The following is a 22,962-nucleotide window of genomic DNA, read 5'->3' on the forward strand; positions in this document are numbered from 1 at the left end:
TTTTGTTTGAAGTGACACAACTCTGCTTACTGTTGTGCAACAGAACACTTAATGAACCTGAAGAGGATTTCAGCTCAGAGGTTCAGGTTTTTTCTTCTATAAGCACAAGAAACATCCAACAGTAATGATGAAATTATTTAGGTATCAACAGAATAAATTCATTTCTGTTGAACCCCTGAAACACTGAACATATATACGTGTTAATATTTGTATGATACACGTCATTCTATGTTTACTTGTTAATGTGTTGTTCATGAGTAATGTGAATAATGTTACTGCTCAGATTTTGCACTATCTGTACTGTGTTACAAATGTCATTTATACATCTCACTATTTGCTTTGCTGATTCCAAATTCTATTTGGATGACAGAGCGCTGTGTTTATTTGTGATGGTCTGATAGTTAAGCAGTAAGCAAACAAATCATTACTGTTGTGATGATTGATAATGAGTCTTCTGTAGAGTACTGTGCAGTGAAGCAGTTGTGTGTCACGTAGGGGTAACTTACGGAGTTTCCATGCTTTTTCTGAGGTGGGTTATGGAAAGAGGGGGATCTGGAAGACAAGAGGAAGACAGAAAAGAGCGACACTGCCATTAAAGATGAGTTTTATTTGTGTATGATAATCACAGCTGGGGTATCTGTCTGTCTTATTTTTGAACTTTGAACAAAAGATAAGAGTCAACAGAATTCAGTGATACATTTTTACAATAAATAAATAACTGACTCAAGACATTTACATATATAAGTTATATAAAAGTTTATAAAAGTCCTCAAAAAACTGATTGGTATTGCTGCTGCTGATCCTGGAGCAGGATTCTAAAACAGAAAACATCAAATATAATGACTCTAGCCCTGGCTGCTCTCTGAAGTGTCATTTACACACTTTTTAAGCTCATATTTTTAAGTCAAACAGTCACACTTTCCTGTTTGGAAAGGATATGACTGAGATAAAGCAGCATGAGGTTGCAGTTTAAGCACATGAATCAGTTGAGTACAAGTTAGATAACACGTGTGGTAAATGTGTCATACAGTAGTTACATTTTCTATGAATTTATTAGTACTAATGAAATGGTAAAAACACAGAGCTAATGTTAGGACAACATGAAATGCCTGAAGCTCATAATACTACACCATGACAGGATCTTCTGATTAATGAGTGAATTTTATTTTTTGTGATATTCAGGAGTTCTCTAAAAGTTGGCTTAGTGATTATGGAGAAACAGTAGCTATTAATGATCGGGGCTTTCCTCTCACCTTTTTTCCTCTTCAGCTTCCGCCGACGCTGCTTGTTGACGAAGCAGGCAGCCATCGTACTGAACAGCACGGCCGCTGCCAGGAAACAGATGGTGGCCACAATGCCAGCCACCACCGGCCGCGCCAGTCCGGCTTCCTCCACCATCTCTGGAGGAGGGAAGACGTCTGCGGGGGCGAGGAGGGAAGAGTCAGGAACGTGAAGGAAGTCACGAGTACAACGGCAAGACGATGATGATGTGGTGATGGGGAGAGAAGGATGTGAGAAAAGAAGGTTTTGCAGTAGGGCGGGTTGGAGAGATGGAGGGAATGATGGATTAATGCAGACAGCAAGATGAAGCATTTGTTAAATATAGCAAACAGAGTCAAGAAACAGATGTAAAACTTGTGTTTGTTCAATAGACTTCTGATATGGGACTCCTCAAGATTAACACTAATGTCAACAGTCATCTTCTGGCTCTGAAATAGGGGCTGATATTTACCAGGAGATTACAACAGATGTGAGTACACTGAGAAGAGCACACTGTTCCCGGCAGGAACACACTGTGCTCTGATTAGGAGGCTTTTCAATGATATGAGTTTGAGAACTGAATCAGATTTGTGGTGTTTTTTGGGGAAACTATGCATATAAGCTCCTAGGCCATTTCCTCATTTCATTAAAGGGGAACTTCACCGATTTTCCAAATCAGTGTTGAAGGTACAGGTGATGTCACTGGAGTCCGCATCGGTTGGGGCTGAAGACTATAAGTTTGAAAATGGAAAAAATCTGGGGGGTGGGCCCGCTAAGAGCCTATGAAAAGAAAATTCCTGCCATATTCAGTGAGAGTCAAATACACAGGAACTGACCTTTACTACTGCATGCTAACCTAAACTCTACTGAAAAGATGCAAATACATGTGTACTACCTGACTGCTACCTCTTTAGGTTGTTTAGGTTATAAACACTGACATTATTATTAAGGGAACACAACATCCAGTCTGGTAGAAGAACAAACATAAGGGCACTTGTACGTATGCCTCTAGATGACAGCAACAATGTATAATTAAATGTTCAATCGCCTTGGCAGCAATAATGCAGTGTTCTTATAATGACTTCTAAATATAATGTATCTGAACGTTATTTCAAATAACACCAGAAGAAAGCAGTAGGTACACTACAGGACGGCAACATCTTTAACAGCCTGAAACAGACATGACATGTCTGCAGCAAGCATCTCAGACAGGAAGGAAACCTGGATCTAAACAGACTTGTATCAGGCATATTTTATGATACGATGACATGGCTGTGCATGAAAAACAGTCCTGAAAGCTGAGTTCTATCTATTACTTATTATTAACAGAAGTACTTGGTTGTCAGTTTGTTTTAGCACTGTGTAGCATTAACAGCCACACACAGCAGCAGTAACATGGGAGAAAAGAAGGGAAAACTCAACTAAATGTACAGATTTTCAAAACCAAACAAACCATAATAAACCAGTAATTCATGGAATCTGTTACATGTTACATGAACTGGTACTATGCACATCTAATACGTGACCATAGCTTGTCAACATACAGTTTAAGATTCTTCCCTGAGTTAGGATCCAAACTTAAAGAGATAATATTGTCACTAAATATTGATAACATAAGCCAAGAGTGCAGATCTGTCACACACATTTAGCTACAGTAATGCACAGCAAATACAGCCCTGTACCATACTATGATGTTGCACTTCTTCCTTATTTTATGTCCAACATGACTGGCTTCACTCTTCAGCTGCACGCATCACATCCACAAATTAACGCAACCGGCAGATTTGTGCATTAACAATATTATTATAATAATGAAATCCCAGCCAATGCACTAGAGAGGACAATATCTCTGCTGTGCAGCTACTGATGAGTTAACTCCTGCTTACAGAGCTACCAACCCATTGTCCTCACTTATTAATGCTGCAATTGTTTCAGTGACCTACATGCTAATGAATGGCACAGTGAGGACCGAGGGAGGCAATGTGTCAACCTTTGTTATGAACTTGTTAGTCTGGTTTATGTGCTGCAATGAAGCAATGATACAGCAAAATGCAAAGTATTGTACCTCTGTATCAAGAGAGAAATGATTAGGAGCCTTTGATCTCGGCATTGCAAAGCATTTCAGCTTCACCAACGGGGGGCAGCAGAGGACTACCAGAGACCTAAAGGTTCCTGTGAAAATCTTCTCTCTAAATGCTACCAACAGCTGCTCTAACCAAATGATGTGTACTCAGTGACCTCTGCAGGGACGCAACATCACATTTTGAGGGGTTTAATTTAAGATTCACAACAGACTTTCAGTATTGCGACCAAAAAAAGACCAGTTTAATTATCCTTTAAGCACAAAGCAGCCCAATGCAATCCATGGTAGATGGGCAGAAGGATGATGTCATACTCTTCAGGATGGTACAAAGCGGTGTGCATGTAAAGCAAGCTTAAATTTAATAGTGCTGAGTAGGCAAAATGTAAAGTTGAAGTTGCTGCGTGTGCAATACATCTACAGCAGCATCCTCAGCTCAGAAATGTTAAGATAGCCTGAAGTTAGAGAAGCAGGTTACTGCCAGAGATTGTTGGGTTGAACTCCTAGCATTGACAAGAAAAGCTCCTCTGAATCCAAAGCAGCGAGCAGGGTTTCAACCAAAGCACATGTCATGTTATATGCAGATTTTGCTAAAGATAACAGGTTCCCTCATTTATGAAAGCATAACGGACAGATGTGATGTATGCCTCACCTGTGCTGGACACTCCTACAATGTTGCTAGGCTCACTGATCACATCATCCATGACGGCCATGACGCGGAACTCGTACCAAGCCTCCTGGGAGCGGGAAAACATAGAGATCAACATTCAGAAGGTAAACTGTCTCTTATGTCTGGTGTCTGAGAGGTTCAATTAGGATTTGCAAAGCTGTAGGATTCAATTTGTGTCTCCAAAGATCAGTCAGCTGAACCATCGAGGCGTTGGAAATAAAAAGTGAAGCTCAGTCACTGACAGTTAACATTTTGTTTTAGTGCCACAGTGCAACAGCAACTATACCGATTTTAATTGATGAGATTCTAAAAGGCTTAATGTGACAGCAGCTAAAAACAATTTTAACTTTGGGGTAAAAGTGAATGAATGTAAATTGAATTGGACATGATTCAGAGTCTTTATTAAAGGGACACTCCACCAGTTTTTCACATGAAAATCAATTTACTCTTCACATACTATTCAACCTATGAAAACAGTTGTATAATGTCTTCTGTGGCTGAGGGAGCTTTCTTAAATCAAAGAAATAACCCTGATGATGTCACAGTGATGTCATCAGGGTTATCATGGATGGGACTTGAGATATCGATCATTATGAACTAGGGGCTTGGGGTTTGGAAGACATGGGCATGTACTAGGCAGGAAGGGTCTAACAGAGGTAACTAACAAATTGCATGATGGGAACTGTAGGATCCAGCATTTTGGAAGTTGTACCCAAAGAGGGACAAGAATTCAGGATAGTTCAGCATCTGTTGCTTTGATTTTAACAATTCCCTTTAAATTCTCCTGAATAGTCCCCTAATTTTATAGAGCTGCAATACTAAATAGCTTTAGTATAGCTTTAATAGAAATTCGAAAAAAAAAGGAAATGAGAAACTAAAAATCACCAAATCAATAGAAGCAGGAAAGCAGGAAAGCTACTTGGCTGCACAGTTGGTGTAAGCTTCTAATATGCTGTGGACTGAGTTGTCAGCTCAGTTGTTTCCTACATGTCAGAAAAGATTGAGCGTTTGAATGTGAGAACTGTGTCACAGTAAACATCACACCAAACGTCCACTCACAAAAACACACACACAGACAACAAAACAGAGGATCCCTCCTGGTCAAATTACCTCAAACAATACAGTAAGAAATATGCAGAAAAGTTATACAATCTAGGTGTAGCGTGTGTGTGTGTGTGTGTGGTGAGAGAGATGGAGAGAAGTGTGTGTGGGTGTTTGCTGTGCCATCGAAGGAAAGATAAAAGCATCTGCATGGAGCTGAAAGTGGTAGTTAGATTAAAGAAAGCAGCTCACACATGTCATGGCGGGAGAATTAGCCGACATGAACAAGATGTGAAATGCTGAAAAAGAACCTTTGTGTCAGAACTCATAAATCAGTAGAGATATATTGATTTTCCTTTGCTGTGGTGAAAATATTTCTAAGAAATTCATTGTCCTCTAAAAATGCACATTCATACTTCATACTACAGTGTATTTAATTTCATGTTTCAGTTACTATTCTCTGTTTGGCTCAGAACATGCCGAGCTGCAGAAATAAAAGCACGCGTGTATTCTGTGTTCTGTGATACAACACATGATAAAGAGTAAAAACAATGGCAAAGAGTTTCATTGGCACACAGCAGCACCCACAACCCAGTCAGTATGTGCACACCTGCATTGTTACTATGACAACCAAAGTGGACATGGCAGCACATTGCCTTTACAAAATCTGCTCTGGGAACTTGTAAGTTTAAGAGCATTAACATCAAGGTTGTAAAAGACATCAACTTTGCCTGCAGTCTGAACACAGACTCAGTGGTGAACTCTTGGTTTCTGGATATTTTCGTACTGTCAGGTTCATTTAACGGCTCAAATATAATGTTTTTTCAGCGGTTGTTAGCAGTAGTTTTCAGGTGTAGTCTGTCAACACCTTAGGCTTCTGAATGACCAACCAGCTGAAACACGAGTCAAACATGTTAAGTAGTGACATAACTGATGTTAGTCATTACATTCTATACGTTGAAAAGTGCTAAAACTTTACTTTTACAAAGTTGGCTGAGGGTTGAGGTATTTAATAAAACAGACAAAGAAATTGCTGTCATTTTTTTTTCTTACACCTTCAGCAGCAGTACCTTGATATTAAAGATGCTAGAGGAAATTATGTTTGACCTATTGGTGTCCAATTTTTTTACTCATCAGTCTTTTCAGCTAGCCCTTGGTAAATTATGAAAAATCCAAAATACCCTCCTGATTTAAAACATTTTTAGGAAATCTTAGGATGTCGACTCCGTTCTGATAAATAATGTAAAGCAGCACCTATTCAGCACACATTTTCTTGCAAACATAAGGCTGCATCCAAGGACCACAGTTAGAGAAACATGATATTTCAACACAATTAAATGTGACATCAGGTAATAGCTGGATTACTAGTGGAAGCTAACTGCCTGATCCACTGTACAGTAGTTTGAATTTACATCATAAAGATTTCTGCATATGTCTTCAGTGGTTTTTAAAAGCTATTCATCAAGCTGAAATGTGTGTTTAACCCTCCACTCTGTCCCAGACATCTCTTTAGTCTGGAAGCCACAGTTGTAGGTCTTGTCTAACACTGTGTAAATTAACAGTCCGTGTCCTGTCTTTTACCTGGATGAGGTCTCGGGCAAGCAGCTCCGTCTCCCCAGCGGGAATGCTGTCGTCCAAGACCTCCCATCGTTCCCCCAGGCGAAACTCCATGACATAATGCTGGATAGGTGCTGTGTGATTGGCAGGCGGGATCCAGGTGAGCAGGACTCCCTGCTGCGTGCGATTGGCTGTGAGGCACCGTGGTGGGGTAAGCAGCACCAATGGTTCAGGGGTACTTATAGGAAATACTGAAAGAGCACATTAAAGGTTGAGAATGTGTGTGAATAACTCAATTATATATTCAGTGAGAAGTTCCACCAGCATGACAGTAGTGAATCACTTTACACTTTGACACTGACATGCACAGTATCTTAACTTGACTGTGACTACATGTGATTAAGCTTTTATACCAAATGCATCTCTGACATACATTATGCAATTCAAACGCATCTTCACCATCATGTTATCTCTGAATCCTTCCATTGTTTAAGATCATTTCATCAACATTTCATCTTGCCAGTCTATTTCTGGCTAGCATGCTGCTATCCAATCTACTCAACTCAATTAAAATATGTATATGCTACAGTTCAGTCCCATTTTCATAGTTGCTTCAGTTGAGTAGTTAATCACTCTGAATTCACCGTTTACACACAAACACACACTGATTTTCTCTGACCACTTGTGGAAATGGTTTAATTGAAAGATCTTACAGTTTTTGCCATTTCGCTTATTCACTAACTCAGATAGTTATCCCCATTAAACACAACTAATCATTAACTGTAGATGGTGTCCAGCATACTAGCTACTAGGTAGGATGTCTGACTTGCAAATGACTAGTGGATGACTTTTTAAATGAGAAGACCATAAGCAGCCTCTGGGCTGAAGGCTTTGTCGTCTTTGTTTTTACTTCTTGGTTGACAGAGAAGGTGATACAGTGCGAGTCGTTATCTCAATTTTCAGCATGTCACTTATTTTTAAGTAATAATCTGTGACAGCTTCATTTACACTTAATAAATGCCCCTTTTCTCACTGCTGTGAGGAATGATGCATAATGATTTAACCACCACATTGTTGTTCTCACAATCTGGTCTCTCTAGTTCAAAAAAAAAAGAAAGTATTTTTTATATTTTGCATTATGTTTGTCTGTGGCTATTAGGGCTTAACAATTAATCAGTTTTATATCGAAAACAGCTTCATAACAAGCTGTAGCAAGTGAAAGTTTGATTAGGCGACTGTTAATGTCAACTCCTATAATGACAACTGTCATCACTAAATTTACTCAGCATAGTTAATTAACATTAATTCAGTAAACATAGGTTCTCTCACTGAATGCCGATGTCTGCATATTTTGGCCAAATGGTTTTGTGAGGGAGGAAACACCACTCTGTATTACTATTGATGTTCGAAAAAATGTTGTACCTACATCCAGGTGAATGTTTCACTTCTATTTGAGACATCTACTGTAGACATAACTGCTACAGCAGTTGTGGTGTTAAAGGCCAACAACCATAACTGGTTAACTATGTTCAATTGTAACATTAGTCAGTAATGTCATGCATGCCACTATATCTTTATAAATGTGAGCTACATTGGGCAGTGTTTCTATATAACACTAGGAAAAAGTAAGTTTTCTATGACTGACTGGTCATAAATACAAACTCAATAACAGGTAACTGCATTATTTAATCTGATTCACTTACTGTAGAAGATAAGTGATACTGATGATAGATGATAATGTTTGGTTGCTTTTTTCATACTATGTAGAATCTAATTGATACAATGTAGACCAAATATGTTCAGAAAATACTCACAATTTAAGTCATAATCACAATATTGGTCTTCCTCAAATCATTTAGCCAGACGATATCACTTTTTAAGAGGTGAAGCAACTCATTCGAGCCAGAATATTACATCCATTGATTCATTCATTACTGACTCATTGTTAGCCTATCTGCCCTCTAGTGGCTGGGGGCTGGAGTTAAGAAATGAGCACTTTTTATGAACTCATCTCATTTTATATTTATATTAATTTGACTACTTTACATAGTAGTTCAACATTGTTTGTCCTTGATAAATAACTGATATGAAAAGTTTTAAATGTTAGAATGTAAATTATGATGAAGAGGGAGGATTTATCACTGACATTGTCCAAGGTTTACTCTCAGTTTAAAATGAAACCTGCTGATGCAGAATTTAGCACTGCACAAAAAAAAAAAACATGACAAAGAAAAAGCTGCTAAAATTGAAATGATTCTGAATTATTTTTTGTTTTAAGTAACAGCCTTTCTGGTGATTCTTGCTTCATGTCTGCCAAAGCAATTTTATTATTGGATTCCTGTGTCCCGCTTGAGTGAACATACTCACTTAGTGTGTTCACAGTGACAACCTCGCTGAAGGGGCCTGTGCCAAGCTTGTTTTGGGCCAGGACGCTGAACTGGTATGTTGTCTCTGGCTCCAAGCTGGGCACCACCATCCAGTCTTGGCCTCCAGGCACGGGTATGGAAAGCCAGTCATGTGGACCTAAACGCTCCCTCTTCAGCCTGCACAGCAGTCAGGGTGAGAGGTGAGCAGACAGGCAGGAGAGATGTAAAAAAAAAATAACTTAAGAGGTGGAGAGGAAGATAACGGGATTCCTCTGATTTTTTAGGTTAATTCGTGTTGATGAAATTTAAGAAAAAAGTTTCAGTCTGTACAAAGATACAACAAGTTACATCTTTCTTAATCATTATCGTCCACATCACCACACAGTTCAGCACATTACCATGTCAAATAATGTGGTATCATTTCTGCAACAGCTCAACATCATTGTAAAATTAACCATATCCACCATTCATTTTTGACTGTTCACCTCATTCACAACATGACTTTCACTTGATGGTTAAGCCCATGCTGCACTCAGCTTAGCATTTTGCTGTTTGCCCATGCCATACATTTAGCACTGACCGTACCTCATCACACGTAAAGACTCACAGTAAGCAGAAAACTGTTGACATGCAGCAGCTGCTACTGTAAATGCCAGGAGTCATAATGTATTAGTTGGGAGGCAGGGGGGGGGGGGGTAAAACATACATGTTTTCACAGTAAAACATGTGAAAGTCAAAACTCAATGCTCAATGCTTTTTGTTCATGTAGTCAACTGTTTGTCATTAGGAAAAAGAAACACAATGACTGTGTTATATGTAAGTGTGTAAATCATTGTCTGTTACATAAAATTCATTTTATTTTATGCATTTTATCAGTGCGGTCACTCCTCCTCCATGGCTGCCTGCAGCTACACTACCTCTGTCCTCGCTACTGCAACTTCTGCTATCTTCATCTACATTAGAAACCGAAAAAAGGAAACGAGCATGCACGTGTGTTACCGGTCCAGCAGTAACGTTTTTACTTTTTGGTCCCGTCACACCAGACTCCATGTCAGCGTTGGATGGTTTAATTTTCCTCTGTAAATGTTTTAATTCAACAGCGTCATAGCTATGCCTTGCCGATATGTGTAGTTGTTTATCAATTTGCAGCACTACTGTACACGGCTGAAAAAAACTACAACAGCCATAATTCATGTAGGCTATGGACATAACAGTGTCTGTCTGTGGACAACACCAAAAAAGTGTTTCACAACGATCAATATTTGGCTATAACTAATCAAAACTCAGATTTAGTCTAATTTTTGGGACAGGATTCAGGATTTGGAACAACTGCTAGTAATTCGGGACGGTCCTGAATTTTTGGGGATGTCTAGTCACCCTACATGGATGAGTGAGTTGCTTGATGACATCCCCTGACCAGAGAAAAATGATAATAATAATACTGAGAGGAAGACAAACAGTGAGAAGATATTTAAACGAGCCAGAAGTCATTTTCAAACAAACCTGTTTTTGTTTAACTTGGTTTATTTTTACATGAGGACAGTTTTAGCTTCAGGAGCTAACAGCAGCACCGACCTGCTGGAGGATATCTGCAATCTGTGACTGTCCGCCGGAGAAAATGCTGCTGGCAGCCACAAAAACAGCAGAAATCCTCTTTGCATTTCGTCCTGTAGCTCTTAAACTCACCGGCTGTCTGTTCCTGCAGTTATCAGCTGGTAAAATCAGGTTTCAAAACGTTAAATTCGCATTGTAAAGATTTTAGAAACCCAAAGCTGCTCTGCTCACTTCACTCACTGAAGCTTGCTGTCACTATGAATATCGTTCATTAAAGCTGCTGACTGCTATTTATATGTTTGAGCTGCTCTGCTGCTCCCACACTGTTTTAATAAAGCATAATGTGTTACAATAAACACAGTCAGACTAGTTGATTCTAATCCTGTGGACCGGCTATGGACATCTCAATATATAACTATCAAATAAATGACAATAGAGGCCTCACATCTACCTCAGGCCAGCAATATTGTTTGTGTCTCACAAACTTAAAATCACATTTTCCATAAATCCTCAGCTGCCTATAGAATGGTGCTATTTATGTGTTTGTGCTGAAGAACAGCAGCATTCTCCTGTTTAATGTTGTTGTCTCCATTAGCGCTATTGAGCTATCCATAAGACTTCCTTTTAAACCAGAGCTTGAGTGCAACACATAGACCAGCAAAGGCTAGTTACTTGTTGATGGTCTCGTTTGTTTCCATTAAGTCAAACTCTTGTAAGGAGGGTTTTGTCGGTGCAAACACTGTCACTGAAAATGCAAAAGTGGGAGCAACGTAAAGACCATTACTGAGCACTTACCTAAACAGCATCATAGCATCCTATAAACATGTTCTGTTTTAATTCTGATAGCGACAGTGACAGTATGTATGTTTTCACTGGGCTGTTCTTGATCATGTTTCATGGGAAACTGATTTAATCCATCAAACTTTTTTTGACATCTTCTTGCTCCACAAACATACACCCATCAGCCAAAACTACAGATGGCTCCCCTGTAGACTGGGGTTAAAACAGTACCAAGATTAGCAGCAAGATTAGCAGTAAGGTGACAACCGGAGAATTTTTATTAAACCAACATTTTAAACTACACTTTAACATTTTATGCATTTTGGATATGTTAACAAGTGTAAAATCACTTCAGTTTGATTAAGATTATACTGTGTCAGTCATGGATAAAAGCTAAAGTAATGAAATAAGGAAATTGAAAACATTTCAACCCAGGCCCTCAGTCAAGCAGTAGCAAAGCAGCGATAGCAGCAGCAGCAGCAGCAGTAGCAGTAGTAGTAGTAGTAGTAGTAGTAGTAGTAGTTGTAGTAGTAGTAGTAGGATAGAGGACTTTGGGTCATGTTCAGTTTAGTTGCAACTGTTTTGGCTGGACCGCAACAGCGGGGCCAGCCCTATAAACACGAAAGTCCATGACTGACTGACTGACTGACTGACTAAGTGACTGACTGACTGACTGACTGACTGAGTGATGAAGTTACACCATTGGTCAGCCCAATGCCGACACTTCCTGTATCTGTTTCAAACTGAGAGCCTTCGTTTCAAATGAAAAGTCCATTAGTGTTTCATACATGGTCCAGCCATATACTAGGTTTTGATTTAAGCGTTCCTCCAGAGATTCCAAAGATTGGAGATGAAAACTCACTCACATTGGATCCCCATGTATTTCCATCTCTACGTTTGCACAACTGTTCTGAACACAACCCTGGAAAAGACATTTTTAGAGACAACAGAGGACGTATTGGAACAAGAAAAAGCAGGAAGCAAAGCATGCTGGGATGACTCACACATGGCCGTACCAGACTGAGAATGTCTGCTGGAAGCCTCCGTCATAGCTCGCCTCCCAGGACACATTGGCCCAGGTGGAGGATGCCACCACATGGACGCTGGTAGGTGCGTGGGGACTTGTGCCTGCAGGGAGGGAAAGCAGTGAGAAATGTGTTGTTAAAAGGGCACATTAGTCATCAAGTAGCCCTGCTGTGTTACAGTGCATTCATTGTACTTATAAAAAAACTTATTGTGCGCTGGAGCTAGTAATGTATTTTTGTGCAGCCAGAAACTCAATTCAACATTATCTGTAAAAAAGAAAATAAGTGAGAAATATTTTGGGCAACAGGAATTATGTAATCTTCCTGCCAAAAGTAAAAGTGCTAAGTATAATTCTAATAGAAAAACATACTTATTTCCAGTTCAGGTACTGCACTTAAGTACGGAGCCCCAGAAGGGCAATAGGGAGAGAAAAAAAAAAAAAAAAAAAATATATATATATATATATAAAATATATATATATATATATACACACACACATCAAGTGCCCGAAATGCTATTGCGTGCACACAAGATACAATTCATTCCCACATTTTGGTTAATCCTTGCGCATGAGATAAAGCATGAAGTGCAGTGCACCTGCTTCAACTATCAGGTGACAGACTGTGGCTGCCCACTACTCCTAAATAGTTAGGATGGGTATATTGTCTAACAATATAATAGGATGGGTAAGGATAGGATGCAGACTATAAATTCCTGGTATATAAAATTATTTAAGTAAGAATTTGAATGCAAGACTTTTACTTGTTAAAGAGTATTTTTATATTTTGCTATTGCTGCTCTTTGAATAAAAGCAGGCCCAGCACCTGGATGACTGAGGAGGCTGTTAAAAATTGTAAGGAGGCAATTTTTAGATAAAGAGAAGATAAACATTTTTGATGTAACCATGCAATAGCCTCAGAAAGACATAACAACAACATAAGGCTAATGTTCAAAGAATACATTTCTTAATCAGAACAGAGCGCTAAATATTTTTTGAATGTATGAATGATTCTCTGTCAAAATCAGCAGGGGGAGGTGGTTAGAAACAGCTGTACATGGTGCACGCATCCCCATAAACAGCGCTGTCCATGGTTCTGAAACAACAGCTAAGAGATAGTCACATGTATCTTGGCCAATTTGTTTTTGCCATTTTTCTATAGATACATAAAGCTTACACAGAGAGGGCATTTCATGACCAGTTCTGGAGCAAAATATTCTTTCTTCAAAAGTGCTTGCAGCGTGTTGACTTGTTGTTGTGGTTCAGAGAGTGACAAGCTGTAGTAGAGTTGTCTAATGACACAGCCTACCCAGGTAGCTATCTGTACTAAAAAGGCCTTGTATTGCCACAGGGTGAGTGTCTTCGAGATTTGTCTGCATAATTCTCTCCATAAGCCAAGAGTGATCCTCAATGGCAACTCACTTTTTCCTTTGCTCCATCCAGTCTGGAGGCACTGCTGGCCCCAATTATAAATAAACAGCTGACCTCCTGCATCCCTCTGTGTCTTGACCAAAAACTGTGACCTTAGCAATCATGAGCTCTACCTCTGCTGGCTCTGCTGTATGTCAAATAATCATCATGTACTGAGCATTACTCACACCAAACTTATGATTTTCTTCAGGCACACAACATTTAACACATCATTAATTAATGCGTGCTGTGAGTTCAGTGACTCAGCACTTCGAATGACTGCATGTAGTCACGCTCAACTTATAATAGAATAGTCAGTATTTTCTGCAAGCCGTCATTACATTGTGGCTCCTCTCATTTTTTAATTATGTTATTTGTCTTTATTTCTGCAGAATTACATGGATATGTTTCCTGTTATCACACCATACAGCAGGTATCAGCATCCATCTGTTGAATTCGCTTTAATTGACCGGTTGCTAAACCCCTCCCCCAAACAGTGATTATCCAATTGTAGCTTAGCAGACACAACTAGCACAGCACGCCTGTCAGTCTTTGGATTTCTCCATGTTGAATCAAAGCCCCCAGGAACAGCGCTGTGCTGTGAGGCTATTTTGACATAGTAGCCAAACCATGTAATTACAACTTCTGAGTCTGTCACGTGATGCACATTGGCCTAAAAAGCATTTTTTCCGCACACATTCATTGGAAAAGGAGTGGCTGTAAAATCATGAACACATTTTTTGGAGCATCACAACCCCACAAAATGAATTGTTTTATTATTAGAATTTGATCTATTTGGTCCGATAACATTTGGAAAGTCTAGAGGAGCCACATGATTAAATGAATTTATCCCCATTGAAGTGAGCAGAGAGCCAACTGGAAGTTAGCCAGCTCAGCCAACAGAAGTCTCTAGTGGGCATGCACTATGGGCCCAAAAATACAAAAGCATGAGCAACATCCGGGTCATTTTTTATTATAGCCAGAAGCAGATATTTTGGTTTCATGTGCCAGTGACCAACTTTCATAGGAATGAATGGGCTCCATTTTTGAGTCTGGTATCCAGTTCTCCTTCTCACATCCATGATTTCTCCATTTTGAGTCGGAGTGTAAGAGGTTACAATGATACACTGTACACAAAGTTTGTAAGATGGTCTTTTTTAACCTTTGCAAAACCAAAACACAAGAGTTAAAGTGTAAGGGATGGATTGAACCCTGTTTATTGGCTCTAACTTAAGCTTCAAACTTTAGCATGTCCTGCTAACTAGCTTGCAACAGAAGTAAGCTAAGACAGTGTTACTTCCAAGGCTAAGGAGCATTTCATACCCTCATTTTATGGGGTTAAAGGTTGCATTCAAAAAACCTTCATGATAGCACATTCACTGTGTAGTATTTCCCTAGCATGTGTCCTGGAAGCTACCTACTACATCATATCAGAGTGTGAGCTGATGTTAACGGCCCTATCTTGCTCTGTATTGAATTTGGGGAAGTTTAGACTCCAGCAACTCCAACCAAACTTGTAACTTGGATAGCTTTATGTTAATCAATTTTATGACCCACTATAAAAGCCTCTTCTCATAAAGTTAACTAAAAGTGACGCACTGTTTGTAAATTCGAACAATAAAGCATAAATCTAACTTCTGTCTTGTCTGTCCAAGTATGTAAGCTAAGCAGCTCAACACGGTTATGTTAGAATGAAATAGCAGTCTGCTCATTCTTAATAATACAATTAAAAAAATTATACTAGGACTAAGTAGTATTACCACGGTCAAATACAATATCTCACCATATCATCAACTGGTGAGGATGATGACTTTTTGCCTCAGACATGCAGCTTCAGCCTCAATCTTTCAGCACAATGTAATGTAGCCAGCATATTTAAAACTCAATTACAGGGATCCTGTTTTAATACAAGCCAACATGAAACATTAGAAAGTGTATGAGTTACTGCGTTTTCAATCAATTTGTCAAGCTAATGTTTGCTTTATTGAATCTGGAGCTGATAAAATCTGCCAGCAACAATCGTCTTTTCAGCTGGCAAATCAACGGTCGCCAGCTTCAAAACGAGAAGCTGCTTTTCTCCATCTCTGTCTGAAATCAAGGACCCATTGTTTCAAACATGACAAAAAATGTAGAGTGGTAAATCTGCACTGTTATCTTTGTAAATCTGCATATGTGCCATTACTAACTAAGGCAGGTGGAGCTTAGCAAAAGGTCAATTATTGCATTTGTTACATAAAAAGATTCTAATGTAAGGTATGCATTCATGTATTCTTTTCATATTCTTTTCATACGGTGTGTTTGTGCATTCATGTAGGCTATATCTGACTGTACCTATGACTTGGACGTGCGTGCTGGCAGTGATGCTCGTGGCAACGTTGGTGGCGACACACTCCCACTCCCCGTGGTCCTCCTTTGTGAGTGACTTGAACTGTAAGCTGCCTCGGGGCAGAACATTGTGCTTGCTTTTACTGGGCTTCCCTACCTGAAGCCCACCCAGCCATGGCAAGAGTGAGTCAGCCAAGAAAAGAGAGAGAGAAAGGTGCACAATAGGTTGGCACAAGCAATGCAAAATTCACGTTTGAAGAAACACACAGGCTTCACACACACACACACAGTATAGACAGTTCACCAGCCACCAAAATATCAATCTGCAATCTCACATTTGCTAGAATAATATTGCTTTCAGTATCCTAAGTGTCAAATTATACAAAATGAGGAATTATCAATTTCATAAGGGAGACAAAAATAATAGCATTGTAGTCAGTGAGCGGGATTAAACATGCCTCATAATCACACATACAATTGAGACAGTCTAATATGTTCCCTTGATTGCATATTTTATAGACATCATTAAAATGTGATTAAAACGCTAAAATGACATACAATAGTTTGAATAATTAAAATATGTGCATCTGCTAGAGGCACAGGTTTCAGGAATGAAGATTTCTCAATGGAAAACAATGAATGTGATATGAAACATGAAGTAATGGTTTAAAAACAGCCTCACAGAAACTTTGGCAGCAAAATTATACACAAAGGCAGCAGGAGGTGGAGGGTGTCTTACCTTCCTCCATGTGATGTTGGGAAAGGGATCTCCCTCTGCCTCACAGGGGATGACCAGTTCTCTCCCAGCCTCCTGTCTGTACTCCCCTCCAGGAACCACTGAGAATTTGGGAGGGTCCTGCCCAGGGTGAACAGCCAGAAAGGGTAAGTAAAACCTAGTGTGCTGTGAACTTGGACTTTCTCCAGAGCTGTTTGGTTAATTTGAGATCATTCAAATGCATAGTGACAACGGATGTACCTTTAGCACCAAGGGAGCGGGAGGGGACCATCCCATGGAGCCCAGGGCATTGTAAGGCATGCAGGTATAGGTGCCGAGAGAGTCCTCTGTCACCTCTGCCACACGGATGCTCCCATCGTCCATTTGGCTCCAACCAGGGTACTGTGGATTGTTAGAGACAAATAAAAAACAATTGCTCCTATGAGGGAAAATCCACAATTGGAAATTAATGAAAACAAGTCTTTTCACTCAAATAAGAGACAGAGTAGCACACTAAAAATGAAGGGATGAAGTGAAAAATGGAATCACATGAAGCTTCAACTGAAGAAATGGGACCAACTCTGTTGCTCACCTTATCTATCCGGAGAGGGACGCCATCTTTCTTCCACTTAACCAGAGTTACAGGGGGGCTGGCATCTACAGGACAGCGGATGAAGCCGGGCAGACCAATAGCCACGTAGATGACAGGTGGCATGTTTACCACACGGGCAGGATCTATTCAGAAACAGAGCAAGAGAAAGAGACGGGAAAACCGAGTGATGAAACATGTTTTTGTAACTTGGGAGACCTGGTGCTTGGTGACTGTAATAGCTATGTACAGAAGATTGGAAACCGTGCAGTTTGATGGGAAGTGGGCTCGACATAAAATGATGCATGAATTTGTTTGGAGCACAGCTGGTCTCAGAGCAGTATCTGTGAGTGTTTGTAGAGCGTATGCTGCTCAACACTGAACTCACATGCACATCAGTTTTGTTCCTGAGCAGAAATTAAATGAGCAGAGTTGTGTACATGACTACTTGTAAAGTAAACTACACAAGATTTTTTAAATGGTGCTACAGCACACTGTCTTCTATCAAAGTTAAGTAGTCCCTTTTCCTTGTACTTCCTTTGGAGGAAAATAGTCACGTCAAAAAAAGAATGTTCAGTTAGAAGGGTTTCTGCAAAATTTGGGGGGTGTTAAAAAAAGGAGAAATTCAAAGAAAGCAAAATTAACATTTGCAGTTATCATCTCAAGTTACATATACTTTGATGCATCTGATGCATAAAACATCTTAAAAACTGTTTATGTATGATCATGTAGCCTAAATAAATATATTACATAACTGAAATCGCTCCAGCAAGAAGAAGCTATTAGAACTGAAGAGTCTACAGTCATGCTCGTGGCTGTGTGGCACAGCACTGCTTTGAGATAACATCAGCATACTAACGTTTCTTAATTAGCACTGAGGACAAAGTACAGCTGAGATTAAAAAGTTAAGGGATCACCAAGGTGATTAGAATTCATCCTGTGGAGGACATCAGTGGGGAACGCCAACGTCATCCAACAGTTGTTGAGATATTTCAGTCTGGACAGATGACTTTGTCGTCCATACGGCCCTGCTGGTTACATGGCAAAACACCCCTGAAAAAGCTGCAACTAAATCTAAGATTCAGTAGAAGATTCAAAAGAAACTGATTTAAGTAACTATGGTGCCTCTTCAGCTTAAAGGTTATGTTCAAATTTTCCATTCATGTCCAGGAAAATTTTGACGCAGTGTCTCTTAACGTAGCATCCAGGAATCACAAGGGTTTCCTTTAAATATTATGTAATCCTATGAAAAATTTCAGTTATAAATCTATGATCCCTATAAGTAGCTCTCCATCTGCAGCTCTCTGTCCAGCATCATGTTGTGTTGCAGCTGACAGCGTAACATCATTTAATATCTCAGTGACTTTCACATCCTTTGACCGCCTCCCATCACGTTTTTTTAGCATCTAACTTCACGTCAAAGCATTCCCGCTTTATTTCTCCTTTCTTTCTTTATTTTTCACTCATATGAGCAAACCTCAGAAAAAAGTAAGAGAGTTTTAGGATAACCATCCACCACATAGATTGCTACACAATTGACCATCTGATACTATATGATACTGATAAAAAAAAAAACACATATTGGCTTTTTTTAGCGAGAGTTAGATGAGAAGATCAATACCGTGGTCATCTATGTCCATTAAATACGAAGCTAGCTAAAACCACAACTTCTCGTCTTTACACTCTTTTTAAGATGTGATGAGTTAATTGGTGAGCTGGTAAATGGAATTTTGTTCTTTTTGGACACAATCAGGCTAGCTGTTTCCCTTTGTTTCCAGTCTTTATGCTAAGCTAAGCTAATCATCTCCAGGCTGGAGCTTCAAACATAACAGACAGACGTGAGAGTAGTATAGATCTCTTCATCCAACTCTCTGCAAGAAACGTCAAATGTTGTTGCTGTGTATCCTGTTGACAAAATTGTAATATTTATACAACAATTAAACTACTGTAATATTCAGTTATACACAGTATGAAAAATCCTATTACATCACATCATACCTGAGCTGCATCACCTCAATCAGTTAAATCAGATCAACTCTGATTGACATCAGTTTTATTACTTCATTTGCTCTACATTAGTTGCTCTCCATCCACATTTCCACTTTGTATTTTAAATCTTAGATAATTAGGGGTTGATATCGTCGAGCTCTACCCTTTAGGCAAAGACAGGTACATATGAAAAAGAGAAGTTCATGTGATAGAGGAAAGGGGCTAAGAGGAGGAAAAGGAAGGGGGAAAAAGAGGCAAAGCTAAAACTTCTTCTTCTTAAATCCTGAATTTTGAAGAGAGGCGAGAACAGCGTGGTTCCTAAATGAGGTCAAGGAGGATAGCTTCAAAGTAGGAGAAATGGTGTGAGTGAGAGGAGGAGGAGGAGAGGGAGGAGGAGGGGTGACGAGGAGGAGTGAACGCTATCAGCGGCGTGACAGGGAAAGGACGAGCGAGGCTGAGCACGAGCGTGGGAAAGAGGACAGGTGAGAGGGAGAGAGAGAGAGAGAGAGAGAGAGAGAGAGATGTGAGTGGATGACGTAAGGTAGAGAGGAGCTGGTAGAGGAGAGAGGGGAGAGGAGGATGAGGCGGTGTGACTGTGAGCACAATACAGCAGGCAAAAAGGCATCTGGTATCACAAAGAGGAGGAGATGAGAGAGTGAACGAGTGACATGGTGAGATAGAGGGATGGAAACACGGTGAGCAATCGATTGACCGCGCTGTTTCCAGAACAACTTTGTACAACAACCGCTGTCCTCCAAAGTCCTAACCGTCGGCCCGGCAGCTCTGCCACAAAGAGCCCAGAGGAGCGCCGCCGCCACCAGCACCACAGACAAGAATATCAGCCAAGTTTCTAAATATAGCTCTCAGACAGCGCTATCGCTCACAACACGCTGGTTCCCACTGCAAGATGCTTTAGGGAAGTTATTCACTGGCAAGCACTTGAGGGAGAAAGGGAAAGACAGAGAGGGGAGGACAGCGAGAAAAGGAGAGTGTGGGAGAAAGATTTAAACAGAATGAGGCAGAGAAGAGGAAAAAAGGGGATGTAACAAATGTAGAATGTTGAGGATTGACAGAGAGGGATAAAGAGATGGAGATTAAACAAAAGGAAGAGATGAGAATTGGACAGAAAGACAGAGAGAGCCCTCTGCAGTCTGACAGAGAAAAGTCTTACAGCAATGATGTAATCCCACCCCCCCACCCTCTATCACCCCCCCCCCCCCCCCCCTCACGACTGGTGTTGCCTGCCTCTGTTCATCACACACACTCACACGCACATACACACCACAATCTAATGTACAGCCATCGAAAGAGGCAGGAGAGTGAGTGAGGGAATGCAAAATGTCTGTTGCCTTGACTACTGCCAGTGGCCGGTCGCCGGGGCTGAAATCTCACAGCTCGTCCTGCCTCTTGTCTGTCTGCTCAAAAAAAAAAGAAAAAGAGTCAGATGCTTTTCCAAAGTGACAAAATCACCACGCTTTCATGTTTGTACAGCTTTAGTGACTGATGGACTGAGTGAGTGTTTTATGAGAGGAGAGAATAAGGAGGCGGTAACCCATGATGAAGACAGAGGGAGGGAGAGATAGCGGTGTGTTGGTGTGCATATGAATATATATACATAAATGAGTACAAATGAGGAATGAAGAGAGGGAGGGAAGGGAGAGAGGGAGAGGCGAGAAGGAGAGCCAGAAAGCAAACATAAAAAATAGAAAAGTGTGTTTGAGAGAACAAATTGAGTGTTTTGGTGGGATTAGGTGTTTGGCTGAGAGGTGGAACGGAGATAGCCTAGAGACCGATGGAGTGTCCAAATCAATTCCACAGAGCAGAGGATGCCCCGCATGCATGTCAAACTCAAATAAGAGGGGTTTTTTGGACATGCGGCTATAGAGCAGTGTCAGATCTGACAGGAAACCATGTGTTTGTAAGACACTCCTGCTACACACCTAACAGACAGAAACTTCCAATTAAGCCTTTGGTTTGAACTGGAGTCCCTTCTCAACGCTGTATAGAGATGAGTAGTCATCATACTGTTCAGTTACTACTCCATTAAAGCTGTCATTTGTCAGGATAGTGGTGTTTGATGTAGAGAGTCTATCTACCAGTATGCTCCATTAAGAAGACTTGAATGCTACAATATGTCCTACTTTCTTCAGAAGAAGCCTTGTGATGTTGCAACAGAGTTATTATTGGACCTGTCTGAGTTCATTTTGAAATCCAGCTGTTTTATGTTTGATGTCAGGTTTAGTAAGCCTGGTGGACAGTTATGGGAGCCACACTACCCCAAATCATGAGAACGATGATACTGCATATTAATAGTCAAGATATCAATCTGAACAGAGCTTTTGGCAGAAATCTAATAGATTATTATGTTTTTTAAGGATGTAGCTATTTGCCTTCAAGGAGAATTAATAACACAATAAGTTCTGATGTTGTGGATTGGAACATAGGACAACTGAAATATCATTTCTTGACCTGTTTATCATCATCCTAAACATAATGAGCAAAGTTGCTGTATTTTTACATCATGATATATATTGAAGACACCCTCATATTTACATGCATTTCCAGATTACTGTATTATGAACTGTACTAATATTTATGTATTGTATGTGTAGGAAACTCAGTGCTCTTTTTTTTTCTGCTAACGTCTTTGAAAGCCCAAAGAAGGTCTAATCAATGGTTTAATCAATGATAACCTTTAATCTCAAGTGTATGGTTGTATATTCAACATTGGTTTGGAATTCCATCAAAGGTAAACTGAGAGTCCTTGTTCAATGTTAAAGTGTCAGTCTGACTCTTCACAGAACAATCCCCCTCCCATTTTACCCACTACTGTGTCTGGAAGTGGGATTTATGACACAGGCTAAAAAGTGGTTACATTCTTTCATCAACTCCTCAAGTCTCAGAAAACACTGGATTGAAAGACTTTTCCTTGAGAAAAAAAGAGAGACTGTGTTTCCAAAATTTAGAGTTTAGACCATCCTATCACTAGGTTTCAAATTCTCTTTCTCTCCCCTTTAACTCTAACACACACACACACATAACCTTGCAACCTATATATTATTGGTAACTAAGTAACGCCAGCCAAAATGGTCCAACTCTGAATTTTGTATGATAACATTTAGCAAAGTTAATAATAGATCGCTGCACACCAACATCGCCCTCCAGTGGTCACCTTTAGAAAGGTTTTGAACACTTGAAGAGAGGCCTCGTGTTAGAATGGATACTATTTTCTGATGATGTTATTCAAATTGCTGTTTAACTTTATATAACATGTAGTAGGAATGTGATGTGTGTATGAAGGATTATTTTGACAGGTGTAGTAAAGAACTCACCTGCAGTTATTTCATTGTACTGTTCTAATCTTCATACTTACTAGGTGCTAGACATTCAAAAGCTTGATAAGTGAATAATCTATGTTAGTAGTTATAAAATAGAATTTAGTTAACATTAAGTAACTATAGTATGTTTTCTTTAGACTGAACTGATTGCTGTTTAAGCTTTCTGTATGAAATATTCTGACAGGAGTAATAACACAGCATGTTAATAGGAAATATAGTGAAGAAAGACTGCATTTTTAATTATATTGTATAACCTAGTTATAT

At 39.8% G+C, this 22,962-nt stretch overlaps 1 protein-coding gene across 3 annotated transcripts in view; it reads right to left on the bottom strand.

Moving 5' to 3' along the window:
* The window catches only part of LOC137195157 (protein turtle homolog B-like), a 155,016-nt gene that overhangs the window by 25,895 nt on the left and 106,159 nt on the right, over positions 1-22,962 (bottom strand). For 2 of the 3 annotated variants that reach the window (XM_067607307.1, XM_067607305.1), the window contains exons 8-17: positions 17,375-17,517; positions 17,044-17,184; positions 16,807-16,923; positions 16,074-16,224; positions 12,313-12,436; positions 8,976-9,151; positions 6,633-6,859; positions 3,993-4,077; positions 1,254-1,418; positions 507-552 (exon numbers count right to left, since the gene is read on the bottom strand). In XM_067607307.1, coding sequence (XP_067463408.1) covers positions 507-552; positions 1,254-1,418; positions 3,993-4,077; positions 6,633-6,859; positions 8,976-9,151; positions 12,313-12,436; positions 16,074-16,224; positions 16,807-16,923; positions 17,044-17,184; positions 17,375-17,517 — 1,375 coding nt within the window. The remainder of the gene's footprint in view (positions 1-506; positions 553-1,253; positions 1,419-3,992; positions 4,078-6,632; positions 6,860-8,975; positions 9,152-12,312; positions 12,437-16,073; positions 16,225-16,806; positions 16,924-17,043; positions 17,185-17,374; positions 17,518-22,962) is intronic. The other variant, XM_067607306.1, reaches the window with a different exon arrangement.

This window comes from Thunnus thynnus, chromosome 13, assembly GCF_963924715.1.
Source record: "Thunnus thynnus chromosome 13, fThuThy2.1, whole genome shotgun sequence".
In the NCBI taxonomy this organism is placed as follows: Eukaryota; Metazoa; Chordata; class Actinopteri; order Scombriformes; family Scombridae; genus Thunnus; species Thunnus thynnus.